Source organism: Muntiacus reevesi, chromosome 5 (genome assembly GCF_963930625.1).
Source record: "Muntiacus reevesi chromosome 5, mMunRee1.1, whole genome shotgun sequence".
Taxonomy (NCBI): domain Eukaryota; kingdom Metazoa; phylum Chordata; class Mammalia; order Artiodactyla; family Cervidae; genus Muntiacus; species Muntiacus reevesi.
In genome coordinates this window covers 42,358,980-42,372,142 of record NC_089253.1, presented here as the reverse complement: position 1 = coordinate 42,372,142, position 13,163 = coordinate 42,358,980, and the positions used below count along the sequence as shown (strand labels likewise).

The 13,163-nt window shown below is 49.7% G+C and overlaps 1 protein-coding gene and 1 non-coding gene across 3 annotated transcripts; one reads left to right on the top strand and one right to left on the bottom strand.

Annotated features, from left to right (window-relative positions):
* Nucleotides 1-4,392: 4,392 nt before the first annotated feature.
* LOC136170056 (U6 spliceosomal RNA) lies at nucleotides 4,393-4,499 on the bottom strand. Its single transcript, XR_010663514.1, has one exon. It is a non-coding gene; the product is annotated as a U6 spliceosomal RNA (small nuclear RNA).
* Nucleotides 4,500-7,691: 3,192 nt separating this feature from the next.
* CTSF (cathepsin F) lies at nucleotides 7,692-13,046 on the top strand. 2 transcript variants are annotated; one of them, XM_065937814.1, is made up of 14 exons: nucleotides 7,692-8,016; nucleotides 8,226-8,324; nucleotides 8,645-8,729; nucleotides 8,818-8,879; nucleotides 9,011-9,086; nucleotides 9,980-10,090; nucleotides 10,204-10,349; nucleotides 10,438-10,534; nucleotides 10,612-10,692; nucleotides 11,416-11,535; nucleotides 11,623-11,687; nucleotides 11,947-12,037; nucleotides 12,400-12,458; nucleotides 12,539-13,046. In XM_065937814.1, exons 1-14 carry the CDS (start codon nucleotides 7,804-7,806, stop codon nucleotides 12,611-12,613), a joined length of 1,380 nt encoding a protein of 459 aa, XP_065793886.1. In that variant the 5' UTR covers nucleotides 7,692-7,803; the 3' UTR covers nucleotides 12,614-13,046. The 2 variants fall into 2 exon arrangements, with proteins under 2 accessions (XP_065793886.1, XP_065793885.1); XM_065937813.1 differs by having other exon boundaries at nucleotides 7,693-8,016; nucleotides 9,977-10,090.
* Nucleotides 13,047-13,163: the final 117 nt, after the last annotated feature.

Here is a 13,163-nt window from a genome sequence, read left to right as displayed (position 1 = left end):
CCATTTCCTCCTCCAAGCAATCCTCCCAACCCAGGGATCAAACTGCATCTCTTATGTCTCATGCATTGGCAGGCGGGTTCTTCACCACTAGCACCACCTGGGAAGCCCACTGTAAACAGAGATCACCCCAAATACTGATCTTCAGAGGCATGATCTTCTGAAATGGTGAATATCCTTTGTAAAGATCTGAACTCATACAAAGAAAATTCTTCCCTGGATTTTCATTTTAGTAGACTTCCTGGAAAACTGTGTATATCATATTATATGTCTACATAAACAGAGTTAAGGGTTCTTGGTGCAGATAACTATAAACAGATTTTTCCTCTTAGATATTGTAAGGCGGGCGTGAAGAAAAAGAGAGTGAGCCAGGCACTCAGGCAGAGAAAGATTTATTATAGGAAGAAAGAAAGAAAGTGACTGGCTTTAGAGAGAAACCAGCGCTCTCTCTCTACAGTCAACCCTTCTTATATCCTATCGGTGGAAAATTGTGCGCTGGACGGAGGGGGCCTCAGTTTATCTTTAGCCCACAGCTGGGGTCTTGTGGTCACGTAGTCGAAGGGGTCTCACGGTTGGGTGGTCATGTAGTCTTGAGAAACTGGCACCAGCAGGGAAGAACAGGATATCGCCTGAAGGAAAAAACGGGATGCCCACCAGAGCAGTGTGGCCACTGTGACTTCATCCCTTGTTTGTCAGGTCACCACAACGGGCCATTTTTAACTACATGGTATAAGTCTCTTGTGAACCCTAACAGAAATGATCAGCGGCACATTAGAAAGCTGTGCAGGACATGGAACTATTCTCAGTAATGTGGGACTGTCTTGAACATTGAATGTCTAGCACTGCTGTCCCCTGTCTACTAAGGACCAGAAGAGCTCCTATCAATATGATAAACAAAAATGCCCCTACAAATGTCCAAATTCAAATTTCCAGGGACAGGAGATCTCCCTTTGAGACCTTTGGTGTATGTGAAAGCCTAGCCATCTAAGCTCTGCTTTATTTGCCTTCTCTTTCTGAGCTCCCCTTCTCAAAGACCTGGGCTTTCACATTCTCATTTCTCATCCCGCCCTTTAGGACTCTCTCTGCAAACGTTTGTTTGTTGCTAGAAAGTTAGAACTGATGTGATAAGTGAGGTGCATTTCTGTCTTCTTCCTATGTCTACAAAAAGGCTCTGGTAAGGGATTCTGGTAAAAGATGGCAGAGTAGAAGGACGTGTGCTCAAGAGCACCAAAATCACAACTAGCTGTTGAACAACTATCGACAGAAGGACGCTGGAACCCACCAAAAAAAGATACTCCACGTCTAAAGAGAAAAAAGAAGCCACAGCGAGATGGTAGGAGGGGCAAATGACAACAAAATCAAATCCCATTCCTGCTGGGTGGGTGACCCACAAACTGAAGAACATTAATACCAAGATGTCCTCGCACTGTTGTGAAGGCTCTGAGCCCCCCATTACTTTGCCAACAAAGGTCCATCTGTCAAAGCTAGATAGAGATAAAATATTAAAGGCAACAAAGGAAAAACAACAAATAACATACAAGGTAACTTCCATCAGGTTATCTGCTGATTTCTCAACAGAAACTCTACAAGCCAGAAGGGAATGGCATGATATATTTAAAGTGATGAAAGGGAAGAGACTTCAACTGAAAATACTCTACCTAGCAAGACCTTCCTTCAGATTTGATGGACAAATCAACAGCTTTCCAGACAAGCAAAAGTTAGAATTCAGCACCACCAAATCAGCTTTACACCAAATGCTAAAGGAACTTCTCTAGGCAGGAAACAAGAGAAGGAAAAGACCTACCTACAGAAAATAAACCCAAAGCAATTAAGAAACTGGTAATAGGATCATACATATTGATAACTATCTTAAATGTAAATGGATTAAGTGCACCAACCAAGAGACACAGACTGACTAAGCAGATGAAAACATATGCATGTAGGCACTTCCACTAGCGCATCACTCAGCCTGACGCCTCAGACTGTATGTAATTACTTTATATTGTTAGGTTAATCATGTTCCCATTATGGCTTGCAATTGTAATTATCTTTTATTTTTTGTCTGGCTGTTGATTGTAAAAACTGATGAACATTTGTCACTTATGATTATGTAACTATTACTCATTTAATACCACAGTATCATGATTAGTCAACAGAAAAATAATAGAATTCTACATCACCAAAACTATCATTTAATAGAAAAACCTGTAATCACTTTTTAAAATCTAGATGCATATCAGAATTATCTTGGAATGTTTTGAAAAATACAAGTTAAAAAAAAATACAAGTGCCCAGGTATTGCTTTTTTTTCTCCAAAGCTCTAGATATGTTTCTAATGAGCAGCCCTATTTAGAAACAACTGGACTATGTGAGGATCTTTTACTTTTCTCTAGTTTGTTTCACTTTTTCTATTTTATATTCAGTCGTCCCACTTCATTTAGTTTATGTTTTCCAATTTCTCCATCTCTTCTTTTTTTAATATATTCTTTCTCAAGCCTTTATCAAGCATAGTAGGAAAACTTGTATACATGTATACAAATATAGTATGTATAATATATATATATACTAGAAAACTTATGAATTTTTGCCAAACTAAAAAATTTATGACATTTTTATTCCACTTGTTTGACTTAGTATGAATAGAATGCTAGACTTCTAATTTAAAAAAGATATGCAACAAGCAACAAAGATTTATTGTATAACATAGGGAACTATAGTCAATATCTTGTAATAACCTATAATGAAAAAAATTGGAAAAATAATATATTGTATATGTATAACTCAATCACACAAAAAAAGAATTACTACTTTTTGAAATTTAGTAATGTCTATCTTTCTGCCAGTTTTTCTAAACGTCCTATGGATATCTAATAACAATGCATGATACAAATTTTTAAATATACTTGTGTAGGATATAAGCTTAATATACATTAATAGAAATAGAAATCTATTATATTTAACTTGTTAATGATGTCATTCAAGATGCTATTTTTATTTTTCTGCACTTGAGAAAATATTCTCAGAGAAATGTTTATATGTCTATGATTTTTTTTCTTTTGCCTTACATTTCTTCTGATTTTTGCTTTATATATCTTTGTTTCTTTGTTGTTAAATGTCTAAGTGAAAGTTCCTCAGTCATGTCCAACTCTTTGTGACCCATGGACTAGCCCATGGAATTCTCCAGGCTAGAATACTGGAGTGGGTAGCTGTTCCCTTCCCCAGGATATCTTCCCAACCCAGGAATCAAACCCAGGTCTCCCGCATTGCAGGCAGATTCTTTACCAGCTGAGCTACCAGGGAAGCCCTGGTTTTGATGGTTTATGTCTATCTTCTTTGTGAATTGTACCTTTTATCATTAAAAATATTCATCTTTACATCATTTAAAAATAAATAATTTAATAAATTAAAAAAAAAAAGACTCACAGGGGCTCCCCTGGTGTCTCAGCGGTAAAGAATCTGCCTGCCAGTGCAGGAGACTCGGGTTCGATCCCTGTTCCAGGAAGATCCCACATGCCTTGGAGCAATTAAGCCCATGGGCCACAACGACTGAGCCCACGTGTAGCAACTACTGAAGCCCACTCACCCTAAAATTCATGCTCCACAGTGAGAGAAGCCACTGAAATAGGAAGACCTCGCTCGACAACCAGAGAGTAGCCCCCACTTGCTGCAACTAGATAAAAGCCCACAAGCAACTAAGACCCAGCACAGTAAAAAAAATAAAATAAAACCTTCTCAAAAAGGCTCAGAGAGGTAATTTTCTCATAGTCACACAGCCAATTTGAAGTGGCCAAGCCAGAATTAAAAGCTGGTCTGAACCAAAAATCTATGATTTTGCCCTTTTTTCTCTTCATTGTCTCCTACCTCTCACGCTTAGGGAAACAAGGTCTTATGAAACTGAAGTATTTCACTTACTGGGTAAAATTTTGATAAGTTGTCCACCATTCCTGAAGGTCAGGAGGTGAATTGGTGATGTCTGGAAATGATTCAGATCATACAGTTGTTAACTACCATTTTCATAAATCAGGTGAAATTCCCAGAAGGAAACCCTGCTGCGTGCCTCACCTCGTCCTAGAAAGTCCAGTTCCATCCCACCGTGTCCTGGCTGTTGGGGCCTTCCCTGGACACTTTGATTTCTGGGCAGCATTTGCTTCAGTGTAAACGCAGACTTTCTCACACCCTAGTGGCAGAAGAAGGTAACATCGACCCCTTATCCTGGAATTTAGGGATGAAAGGCCACTCATTGACAATTCGGGTCTTTAAAGAAGTGCTGCAGGAGTGCTCTGGCAGTCCAGTGTTAGGACTCAGAGCTTTCACTGCCATGGTTCAATCCCTGGTTGGGGAACAAAGATCCTGCAAGCGTGGCCAAAAAAAAAAAGTGCTACAAATTTTTTTTTTTTTTTTATGGAACGCTTCACGAATGTGCATGTCATCCTTGTGCAGGGGCCATGCTAATCTTCTCTGTATCATTCCAATTTTAGTATATGTGCTGCCGAAGCGAGCACAAGTGCTACAAATTTTGCATGCCATTCCTAATATCTGGGGGATGTTCCAATAGAAAATAAAATAAACTTCATCGCCATTCCTAATATCTGGGGGATGTTCCAATAGAAAATAAAATAAACTTCATCTCAGTGTAGACATTGACATAAAAGTGCATACTTTTCAAGCAAAAGTGTTCCAAAGATTCACCCACATATTCCAAGATCCTTACCTAGACCTACTGAAGCAGAAGCCGGGACCATGCATGGTCAGCTACCCCCCACCTCTCACTCTAGACCCCAGGCCACTGGTGATCGATCACCTTAGTTCATGAGTGTGCCTGGAGGAACAACACTCTGTTTATCCTGACTTCCAGTGGCACCCCTCTTGTACTCCAGGGTCTGCAGAGGCCAGTTGGAGAAGCATAATCTCTGTCTCTATTAGAACTGGATTCAAACCCTGTTTCCATCTTCACTCTTTCTGCAACTTGGGCAAGTAACCAAATCTCTTGTTTTGTTTTAAATTAATTTGGCTGCACTGGGTCTTAGCACGCTGCATCTACTTTTTGTTTTTTTTTTTTTTTTAAGATTTACTTATTTATTTATTTTTCACTTTTGGCTCCATGACCCCTGCATTGAGAGCCCGCAGTCTTAGCCACTGGACCACCAGGGAAGTCCCTGAATCTTTTGTTGTCTTAGTTTCCTTATCTGCATCATAGCTGTTTTGGTGGGTGGTTGTGGGGTCCAATGGGCTAATACATGTACATGTGCTGCAAATGCTGAGTGCCTAGCATGTAGATATGCTGTGCTGACCTCAGTCGCTTCAGTCGTGTCCAACTCTTTGCGACTCTATGGACTGTAGCCTACAAGGTTCCTCTGTCCATGAGATTCTCCAGGCAAGAATACTGGAGTGGGTTGCCATGCCCTCCTCCAGGAGATCTTCCCAACCCAGGGATCAAACCTGGATCTCTTAAGTCTCCTGCATTACAGGTGGATTCTTTACCACTGTTATTTCATTTTTGGCTGTGTTGGGTCTTCATTGCTGTACATGGGCTTTCTCTAGTTGTAGTGAGTAGGGGCTACTCTCTAGTTGCAGTCCTTGTGCTTCTCATTGCAGTGGCTTCTCTTGTTGTGGAGCATGAGCTCTAGGACACACAGATTTCAGCAGTTGTGGTGCCAGACTTAGTTGCTCCTTTGCATGTGGAATCTTCCTGGACCAGGGATCGAAACTGTGTCCCCTGCATTGGCACACAGATTCTTAACCACTGGATGATCAGGGAAGTCCCCAGTCAAGCACTTTTAATGAGGGCCCCAGTGACCTACATGTTGCCCAATCCCCTCATCTTACTTGTCCTTTCCATGGCATTTGACACAACCAGCCACTTCCTCTTTCTTTTTTTTTTTCACTTCCTCTTTCTTGAAATCCACTCTTCCTCTACTTTCTTGACATCACTCTTTCTTCATCTTCCTCCTCACTCAATGTCTATTTCTTCCCAGTCTCCTCTGCTGTCTCACTCTTTTCAGCTCAGCTTCAGGAGGCCCAGCTTTGATCCCTGGGTCGGGAAGATCCCCTGGAGAAGGAAATGGCAACCCACTCCAGTGTTAACTTGCCTGGAGAATTCCAGGGACAGCGGAGCCTGGTGGGCTATGTCCATGGGGTCCCAAAGAGTCAGACACGACTGAGTGACTAACACTTTCACTTTTTCTGAATGTTGACACATCCCTGCTTCACTTTCCTCATGTGTAATCATACAGTTTCTCTCTTGAAGGTTGTTGTGAGAATCACCTGAGATGCCGTACATGTGGCTTAAAAAAAATTCCTCCTTTCCCTTCATGAATTACAAGTATGCTGTCTTCCCTTATTCTGATGAGATGAGCCACCCTTTCCCCTAGACACTTGTCAGGTATCTCTAGTAACCAAGGAACAGACTTTGGGGAAGATGACTGTTTCCCACGAGGGTGAACTATGACACCAATCTCTGGAAACTCAGTCTAAGAAAAGTCTCACTGCTTCTGCTGGGCCTAAGAAATTCCTGTTTTTAATTCATTCAGCTTTAGGTCTTTCAGAAGGAGGAAGTTCACGGGGCTAGGAGTCTAGGAGTATAGAGACAGTGGCATTGAGCTTAGTCAGGAGCAATGGGCGTGGGTCAGGAAAGCCTTCCTGAGAAGTCGTCCTCTAAACTGAGAGCAGTGAGGCGTCTAGGAGTTTGAGCAGTGTGAAGGTTCCAGGGTGTGCAAGAGCTTGAATTTCTGCAAATAGAGTGTCACTGGAGTGTCAAGTGCACAACACAGGATAAGGTCCAAGGCCTGACTGGAGCCTGAAGGGCCTTGGAAGTGAAAGTGTTACTCGCTCAGTCCTGCCCCACTCCTTGCAATCCCATGGACTGTAGCCCTCCAGGCTCCTCTGTCCATGAGATTTCTCAGACAAGAAAATTGGAGTGGGCTGCCAAAAGCTCTCTTCTCTGTTTCCTCTCCCACAGTTGGTAACACCTTGGAGGAAAATTCCTTTTTCTCATCTGTCTCTCCTCTAGACTGTGAGCTGCTAGCAGGCAGCATTACGCCCAGTATCTGCTCATGCTTCCTGTTGCTACGCCCTGGAACACAGCGGTGAATGCCTGAAGGAACGAAAGAACAGTCCCAACACTGTGCACTGTTTACATGTTTGTGCTCGATCCGCGCAACAGCCTGTGACACTGCCAGTCCAGGGAATACTAGCTGCCATTCTGCTGATGAGAAGACGGGCCTCGAAGAGGTGGTGAAGCTGTGAGCTCAAGCTCTGAAGTCCACTCCCTACGTTCAAGTCCAGCCCTTTCACTTAGCAGATGCTTGACAAGTCACTTAGTCTCTCTAAACCTATATTTCCTCAATTACTAGATGGGGATAATAACATTTATTACTTCACAGGATAGCTACAAAGATTAAAGGGAGAGAGCATATAACCTGCATCATATAATAAGTATGCAATAAGTGGTAGTTGTTTTTATTCTCCGGTCAGTATCGTTTCCCCTCCTCAAACAGCAGTTCCCAGACCTAAGAAGATCACCTCAAGGTCGGGGATCGGGCCATGTCTCCCCAGATCACGCTGGTTTTGCAAGATTGCCTATGGGTCGAAACTGGGTCCCGCCCGTCTTGCACAGCCAGCGCACCCACGTGCCTGGCGTAAATAAGCGAGCGCGCAGGCGCCCCCGGCCGGCGCCCATTGGCCGGGGCCCCGCGGCCCCGGAGCTGGGGGAGGACTAGGGCCCCCCAGCCGCGGGCTGCTCCGCCCCGTCGGTTGGTCCGCGCATCTGTCCGTGCGTGAGTCCGGGCCGCCAGCTTCGCCCTCGCCATGGCACCCTGGCCGCAGCTGCTGTTGCTGCTGGGGCTGCTCCCGGCCGCCGCTCCGGCCTCCAGCAAGCCTCGGGCGGCCGGCGCGCAGGCCTGGGAGCTGGCGTCCCCGGAGCTGCGGGAGCCCGTCCGCTTCGCCCTGGAGATGTACAACCGCGGCCGGGCTGCCGGGACGCGGGCCGCGCTGGAGGCCGTGCGCGGTCGCGTCCGCCGGGTGAGGACGCGCTTGGGGTGGGGCTCCTGGGTCCGCGGTGAGCCGGGCTCTAGTCCGAGGGTTGGGGACTTTGGGCGTGACTTGAGGCGGGGACGTTGCACTAATAGTGATGGGGAAGGGGGAAGGGGGCACGGTGGGGCTGCGGGCCTCATGAAGGCTGGACAGAGGAGAGAGTGGCCGTGCCGCCACTCACCCGCCCTTCCGTCCAGGCGGGCCGGGGGTCCCTGTACTCGCTGAAGGCGACGCTGGTGGAGCCTCCCTGCAACGACCCCACAGTGTGCCAGCTCCCGGTGTCCAAGAAGACCCTGGTGAGTGATGGGGTTCCTGCCATTCCCTTGCCCCCAGGTCGAATCTGGCTGTAGTTGGGACGATCTGTCAAGTCAAAGGGGCGGGATCTGAGGCCGCATCTACCTCACCCCACACTACCCAGGCCTGGAAGGTCAGAGACCAAGATGCTATAAAAAGGGCGGGGGTCTGGATGCTCGCTCCCAGACGGTGCCTCGCTCCCCACTGTGGGCGAGATTGCCTTCGAGATGGTCCTCATCTGAGGACCCTCCAGCTCCATCTTGCCAAAGGCCTTGCTCTCCTCGCAGCCCCCTGACTGGCTTCCTCCTTCCTCATCCTGCAGCTTTGCAGCTTCGAAGTCCTAGACGAGCTAGGGAAACACATGCTACTGAGGCGGGACTGTGGCCCAGTGGATACCAAGAGTACAGGTGCCGGGAGGGCCCAGGGGTGCTGGGATGGTTCAGGTCAGACTTCACTCAGGGTTCAGCCCTGCTTCTCTCTTCCAACTCTTTCCAGATGACAAAAATGAGACTTTCAGTTCATTCCTTCCACTGCTGAACAAGGATCCCCTCCCCCAGGTGAGGAGCCTGTCTGTCTGGGGAGCTGGCTGCAGCCTTAGGTTCACTATCTTTCCTCCACCCTGGCCTGGGGCTCCCACATCTGTCTGAGAAGGACTGCTGGTGAAGACTCCCTCTCTCTGCCTTTCCAGGACTTTTCTGTGAAGATGGCTTCGATCTTCAAGGACTTTGTCACCACCTATAACCGGACATATGATTCGAAGGAAGGTGAGGCCGTAGCCTTGGCTGGACGTGTCCCGATCAGATCAGGACCTCTCCCCCGACTTGGCACCTTAGTGTTGGGGAAGGGCAGGGGGACCCCCAAGTCCCCCCAGGTTCTTGTTTAGCCTCCCAGGACTTGGCAGTCACCTTGGGTAGCTGGCACTTCTCCTGTCTGATATCATTCTGGGTAGAGTGGGATGGGGCAAAGGCCAGGTTTTCTCTGCTGGAGGACCCCTGGCTTGGTGGCCTTTTCCCATGACCTTCTGTCTTTGGAGCCCATTTTAGTTCTCCTTTCATACCTGGGGAGTTATCACCCCATTTTGGCCTCACTCTTACCACTTGCAGATCTGGTCCTGACACCAGATCCCTGAACCCTGACATTTCAGGGTCCTGCTCTTCTCTCTTTTTAAAATTATGTTTATTTTCATTTAATAATAAATAAATATTATATAAATAATAATATAATATAATTAGCATATAATATATTGATAATAAATATAATAGCATATATTTGTAATATCAAATATAAATATTTGACAATAAACATTTTATAAATAAAAAATTATAAAATAATTCAATATTAAATTATAATAATTTAAATATTATAAATAATAAAGACCTGGCTGCACCGGGTCTTAGTTGCAGCATGCAGGATCTTTCAGGTGTGGAATACGGGATTTAGTTCCCTGACCAGGGATTGAATTCAGGCCTCCTTCTTGGTAGTGTGGAGTCCTAGCCGCTGGACCAGAGGGTCGTCCCCTGCCCTTCTTGAGATAAGCTTCAGACCTGATCCAGAGTCCACTGTTCCCCTGGCAACCTCTGCCTCTGCCCCCCAAGCACCTCTCCTTTATGATCTGCCTGGGGCCCAAGCCTCACTTCTGCCCGTTGGTCCTCAGAAGCCAGCTGGCGCATGTCCGTCTTTGCCAGCAACATGGTGCGAGCGCAGAAGATCCAGGCCCTGGACCGCGGCACAGCGCAGTATGGGGTCACGAAGTTCAGTGACCTGACAGGTGGGGGCGGCGGCCCGAGCCCTCAGCGCCTGGGAGAGGCGGCCTGCTCCCACGGCCCCTGGGAGGACGGGCTTCGAGTACTCTCCCCACCCCCCGCCCACCTTTGTCCACAGAGGAGGAGTTCCGCACCGTCTACCTGAACCCCCTCCTGAAAGATGCGCCTGGCAGGAGCAGGCGCCTGGCCCAGCCCGGCACCAGTGCCCCTCCGCCTCAGTGGGACTGGAGGAATAAGGGGGCTGTCACCGACGTCAAGGACCAGGTCGGACCCCGAAGAAGCGAGGGTGGGATGCGCGGGCTGCACCGGCCTTTGGGAGGGTCCCAGCCCTGACTCTGCCCGTCTCCTGCAGGGCATGTGCGGCTCCTGCTGGGCCTTCTCTGTCACAGGCAACGTGGAGGGCCAGTGGTTCCTCAGACGGGGGACCCTGCTCTCCCTCTCTGAGCAGGGTGAGCATCCCGCTGTGCCCCCGTCCCCAGCCCAGCCCCTCCGGAGGGCTCCTCGGGACCAGCCTTCTGTCTCCTAGAGCTCTTGGACTGTGACAAGACGGACAAGGCCTGCCTGGGCGGCTTGCCCTCCAACGCCTACTCGGCCATAAGGAATCTGGGTACGCATTCAGGAGGGGCGTCACTCCCTCCCCCAGAAGTCACTTTGTGAGGGCGGGAGACAGCCCTGTGAACTGGGTTCAAGTCTTAATGCTGACCTCTAACTGGCTGAAGACCTTGGGCAGGTCAGCTCTTTCAGAGCCTCACTTGTCTCACCTGTGAAATGGGCCTCCTTGCACCCACTTGGTAGGATTGCCTTGAGGGTCAAGTGAGGGGAAGGTGTGTCAAGTTCCTGGTGCAGAGCAGGGGTCTTACTGTTTTCACTGCTGGGAGGCCTGTAATGCTGCTGAACCCAGGAGCAGCACACCTCCCCCTTGAGGGGAGGTGTTGCCCTAACCCGGCAGTTCCATACAAAGCCTGGGGCGGGAGCCTGGCAGGGGTCTGGGCCAGATTGGGAGCAAACGGTCAGGGCAGGACAAGTAAGCCAAGGTCAGGAGTCCTAGGAACGCTGTGGGGAGTCAGGACTCAGAAATTGGGAGCTGGGTTCCCTATCTGCCACACATCTCACTGGAGGCTGCCCCATGCCTGTGGGCCTCAGCTGAGCCATCTCGAGAAAGAGGTCCCCTTCAGAGAGGATGGCCTGTGGCCTGGGGTAGATGGAAAACACTAGGTCTTGTGTACGAGGGGCTCAGCACAGCCCCTGGCCGGGAGCAGATGAATATGGTGAGTAGGGCCCGCCTTTCCTCTAACTTCTGATCTGCCGGCCCCCCTCCCCACAATCCCAGGAGGGCTGGAGACAGAGGACGACTACAGCTACCGAGGCCGCTTGCAGACCTGCAGCTTCTCTGCAGAGAAGGCCAAGGTCTACATCAATGACTCAGTGGAGCTGAGCAAGAATGAGCAAAGTAAGGGAGGGCGGGGGGGTGAGGAGAGGCCTGGGGGGCGGGGGGCTAGGGCCTGGGTGCCCCCTGACACTGGCCCTCCCGTCTCAGAGCTGGCGGCCTGGCTGGCCAAGAACGGCCCCATCTCCGTTGCCATCAACGCCTTTGGCATGCAGGTAGGGCCCCAGCCTCGTTGCTCCGGCTCTCGCTGACTCTTCCCCCACTTCTTGGAGCTGGCCCCTACATTTTTAAAAACAATTTATTTATTTATTTTTGGCTGTGCTGGGTCGTAGTCGCTGTGCAGGCTTTTCTCTAGTTGCAGCGCGCGGACTTCCCGTTGGGTGGCTTCTCTTGTTGCGGAGCACGGGCTCTAGGCGCGCGGGCTGCAGTAGTTGCAGCATGTTGGCCCCCCCTGCTCTTACTCTCCCCCCTTAGTTCTACCGCCACGGGATCTCCCACCCCCTGCGCCCCCTCTGCAGTCCTTGGCTCATCGACCACGCCGTGCTGCTCGTGGGCTATGGCAACCGTGAGTTCTGCTCGCCCCTACGCCCATCCAGCCCGGGTCACAGCATCTCAAGAACCTTGTCCTACCCCCTGGCTTGGGCTGTGGGCCAGGCAGGATCACCCATCCTCTCTGTGAATGGCAGAGCCAAGGGGGTGGGAGGTGTGAGCAGTTGTGGATGGGTGGGTGTCTTCTCCAAGCCCTAGAGCCGCTCCTGGTTTCTGGGAGCATGGTAGGTGGGCCTGTCTTGCTTTTTGCTCTTCCCCTAGTACCTGTCGCCCAGTAGGCCCACAGCAGACACGTGAAGAGTGCCCAGTGCCTGGGGCCCTGGCTGGAGACTCGGGGGTCCCTGACTCTCCCTGCGCTCCACACTGCCCGCCCCCCAGGCTCTGCCACTCCCTTCTGGGCCATCAAGAACAGCTGGGGCACTGACTGGGGTGAGGAGGTGAGTCTTGCCTGCTTGGCCCCCAGCCCTCCAGCCCCCATCCTGCCTTGGTGCCCTCACCGACGCCCCTCTCCCCCCAGGGTTACTACTATTTGCACCGTGGCTCTGGGGCCTGTGGCGTGAACATCATGGCCAGCTCAGCGGTGATAGACTGAGGCGCACCAGCGCAGGATCTGGCGTGGGCCAGAACAGCCCCTCCCCAGGAGGCAGAGCTGGCCGAGGGATGGGCACAGGGACCCCAGGGTGAGCAAAGGCCACAGGACACAGGCCCTCCCCCGACTCCCACCCTGAAGTTCCCCAGCAGCACCTTTGCTGAATGGTGATAGCTAGGAGGACTGGGGTGAAGGATGATGTCTTGGCAGCTGAAGCTGGGGCAAGAACCCTGGGCTCGGGTAAGGAGCAGGTGGGAAGAAAACACTCTGGTCTTAAAGCCAGCTCTGTCCTCAGCAGGCTCTGTCTTCCCACCCCGGTTTTCCTCTGAAGCTGTAAACTTTCTGGTTCCCCTGGATTGGGGGACCGTGTTGCCTTCCACATCTAGAGAAACTGTTGTCACCGACCTTTTCTAACACAATAAAGAGGTGTCCTGGACCCCAGTGTGGTGTGAATGCTCAGACCCTGAGGGCCAGGAGGGGTGCTGGGGAACCCCTGGAGGGTCAACGTGGGGCAGCTGGTCCTGCCCAGAAACATGAGGGCCCAAGCTTCTGC

What these genes read in the sequence shown, in the direction of transcription:
- CTSF (XM_065937813.1), top strand. Translation starts at nt 7,804, where the DNA reads ATGGCACCCTGGCCGCAGCTGCTGTTGCTGCTGGGGCTGCTCCCGGCC. An exon ending in CGGTGTCCAAGAAGACCCTG is followed by an intron (nt 8,325 to 8,644) that starts GTGAGTGATGGG and finishes CTCATCCTGCAG; the next exon opens with CTTTGCAGCTTCGAAGTCCT. An exon ending in GCTCGTGGGCTATGGCAACC is followed by an intron (nt 12,038 to 12,399) that starts GTGAGTTCTGCT and finishes CCCGCCCCCCAG; the next exon opens with GCTCTGCCACTCCCTTCTGG.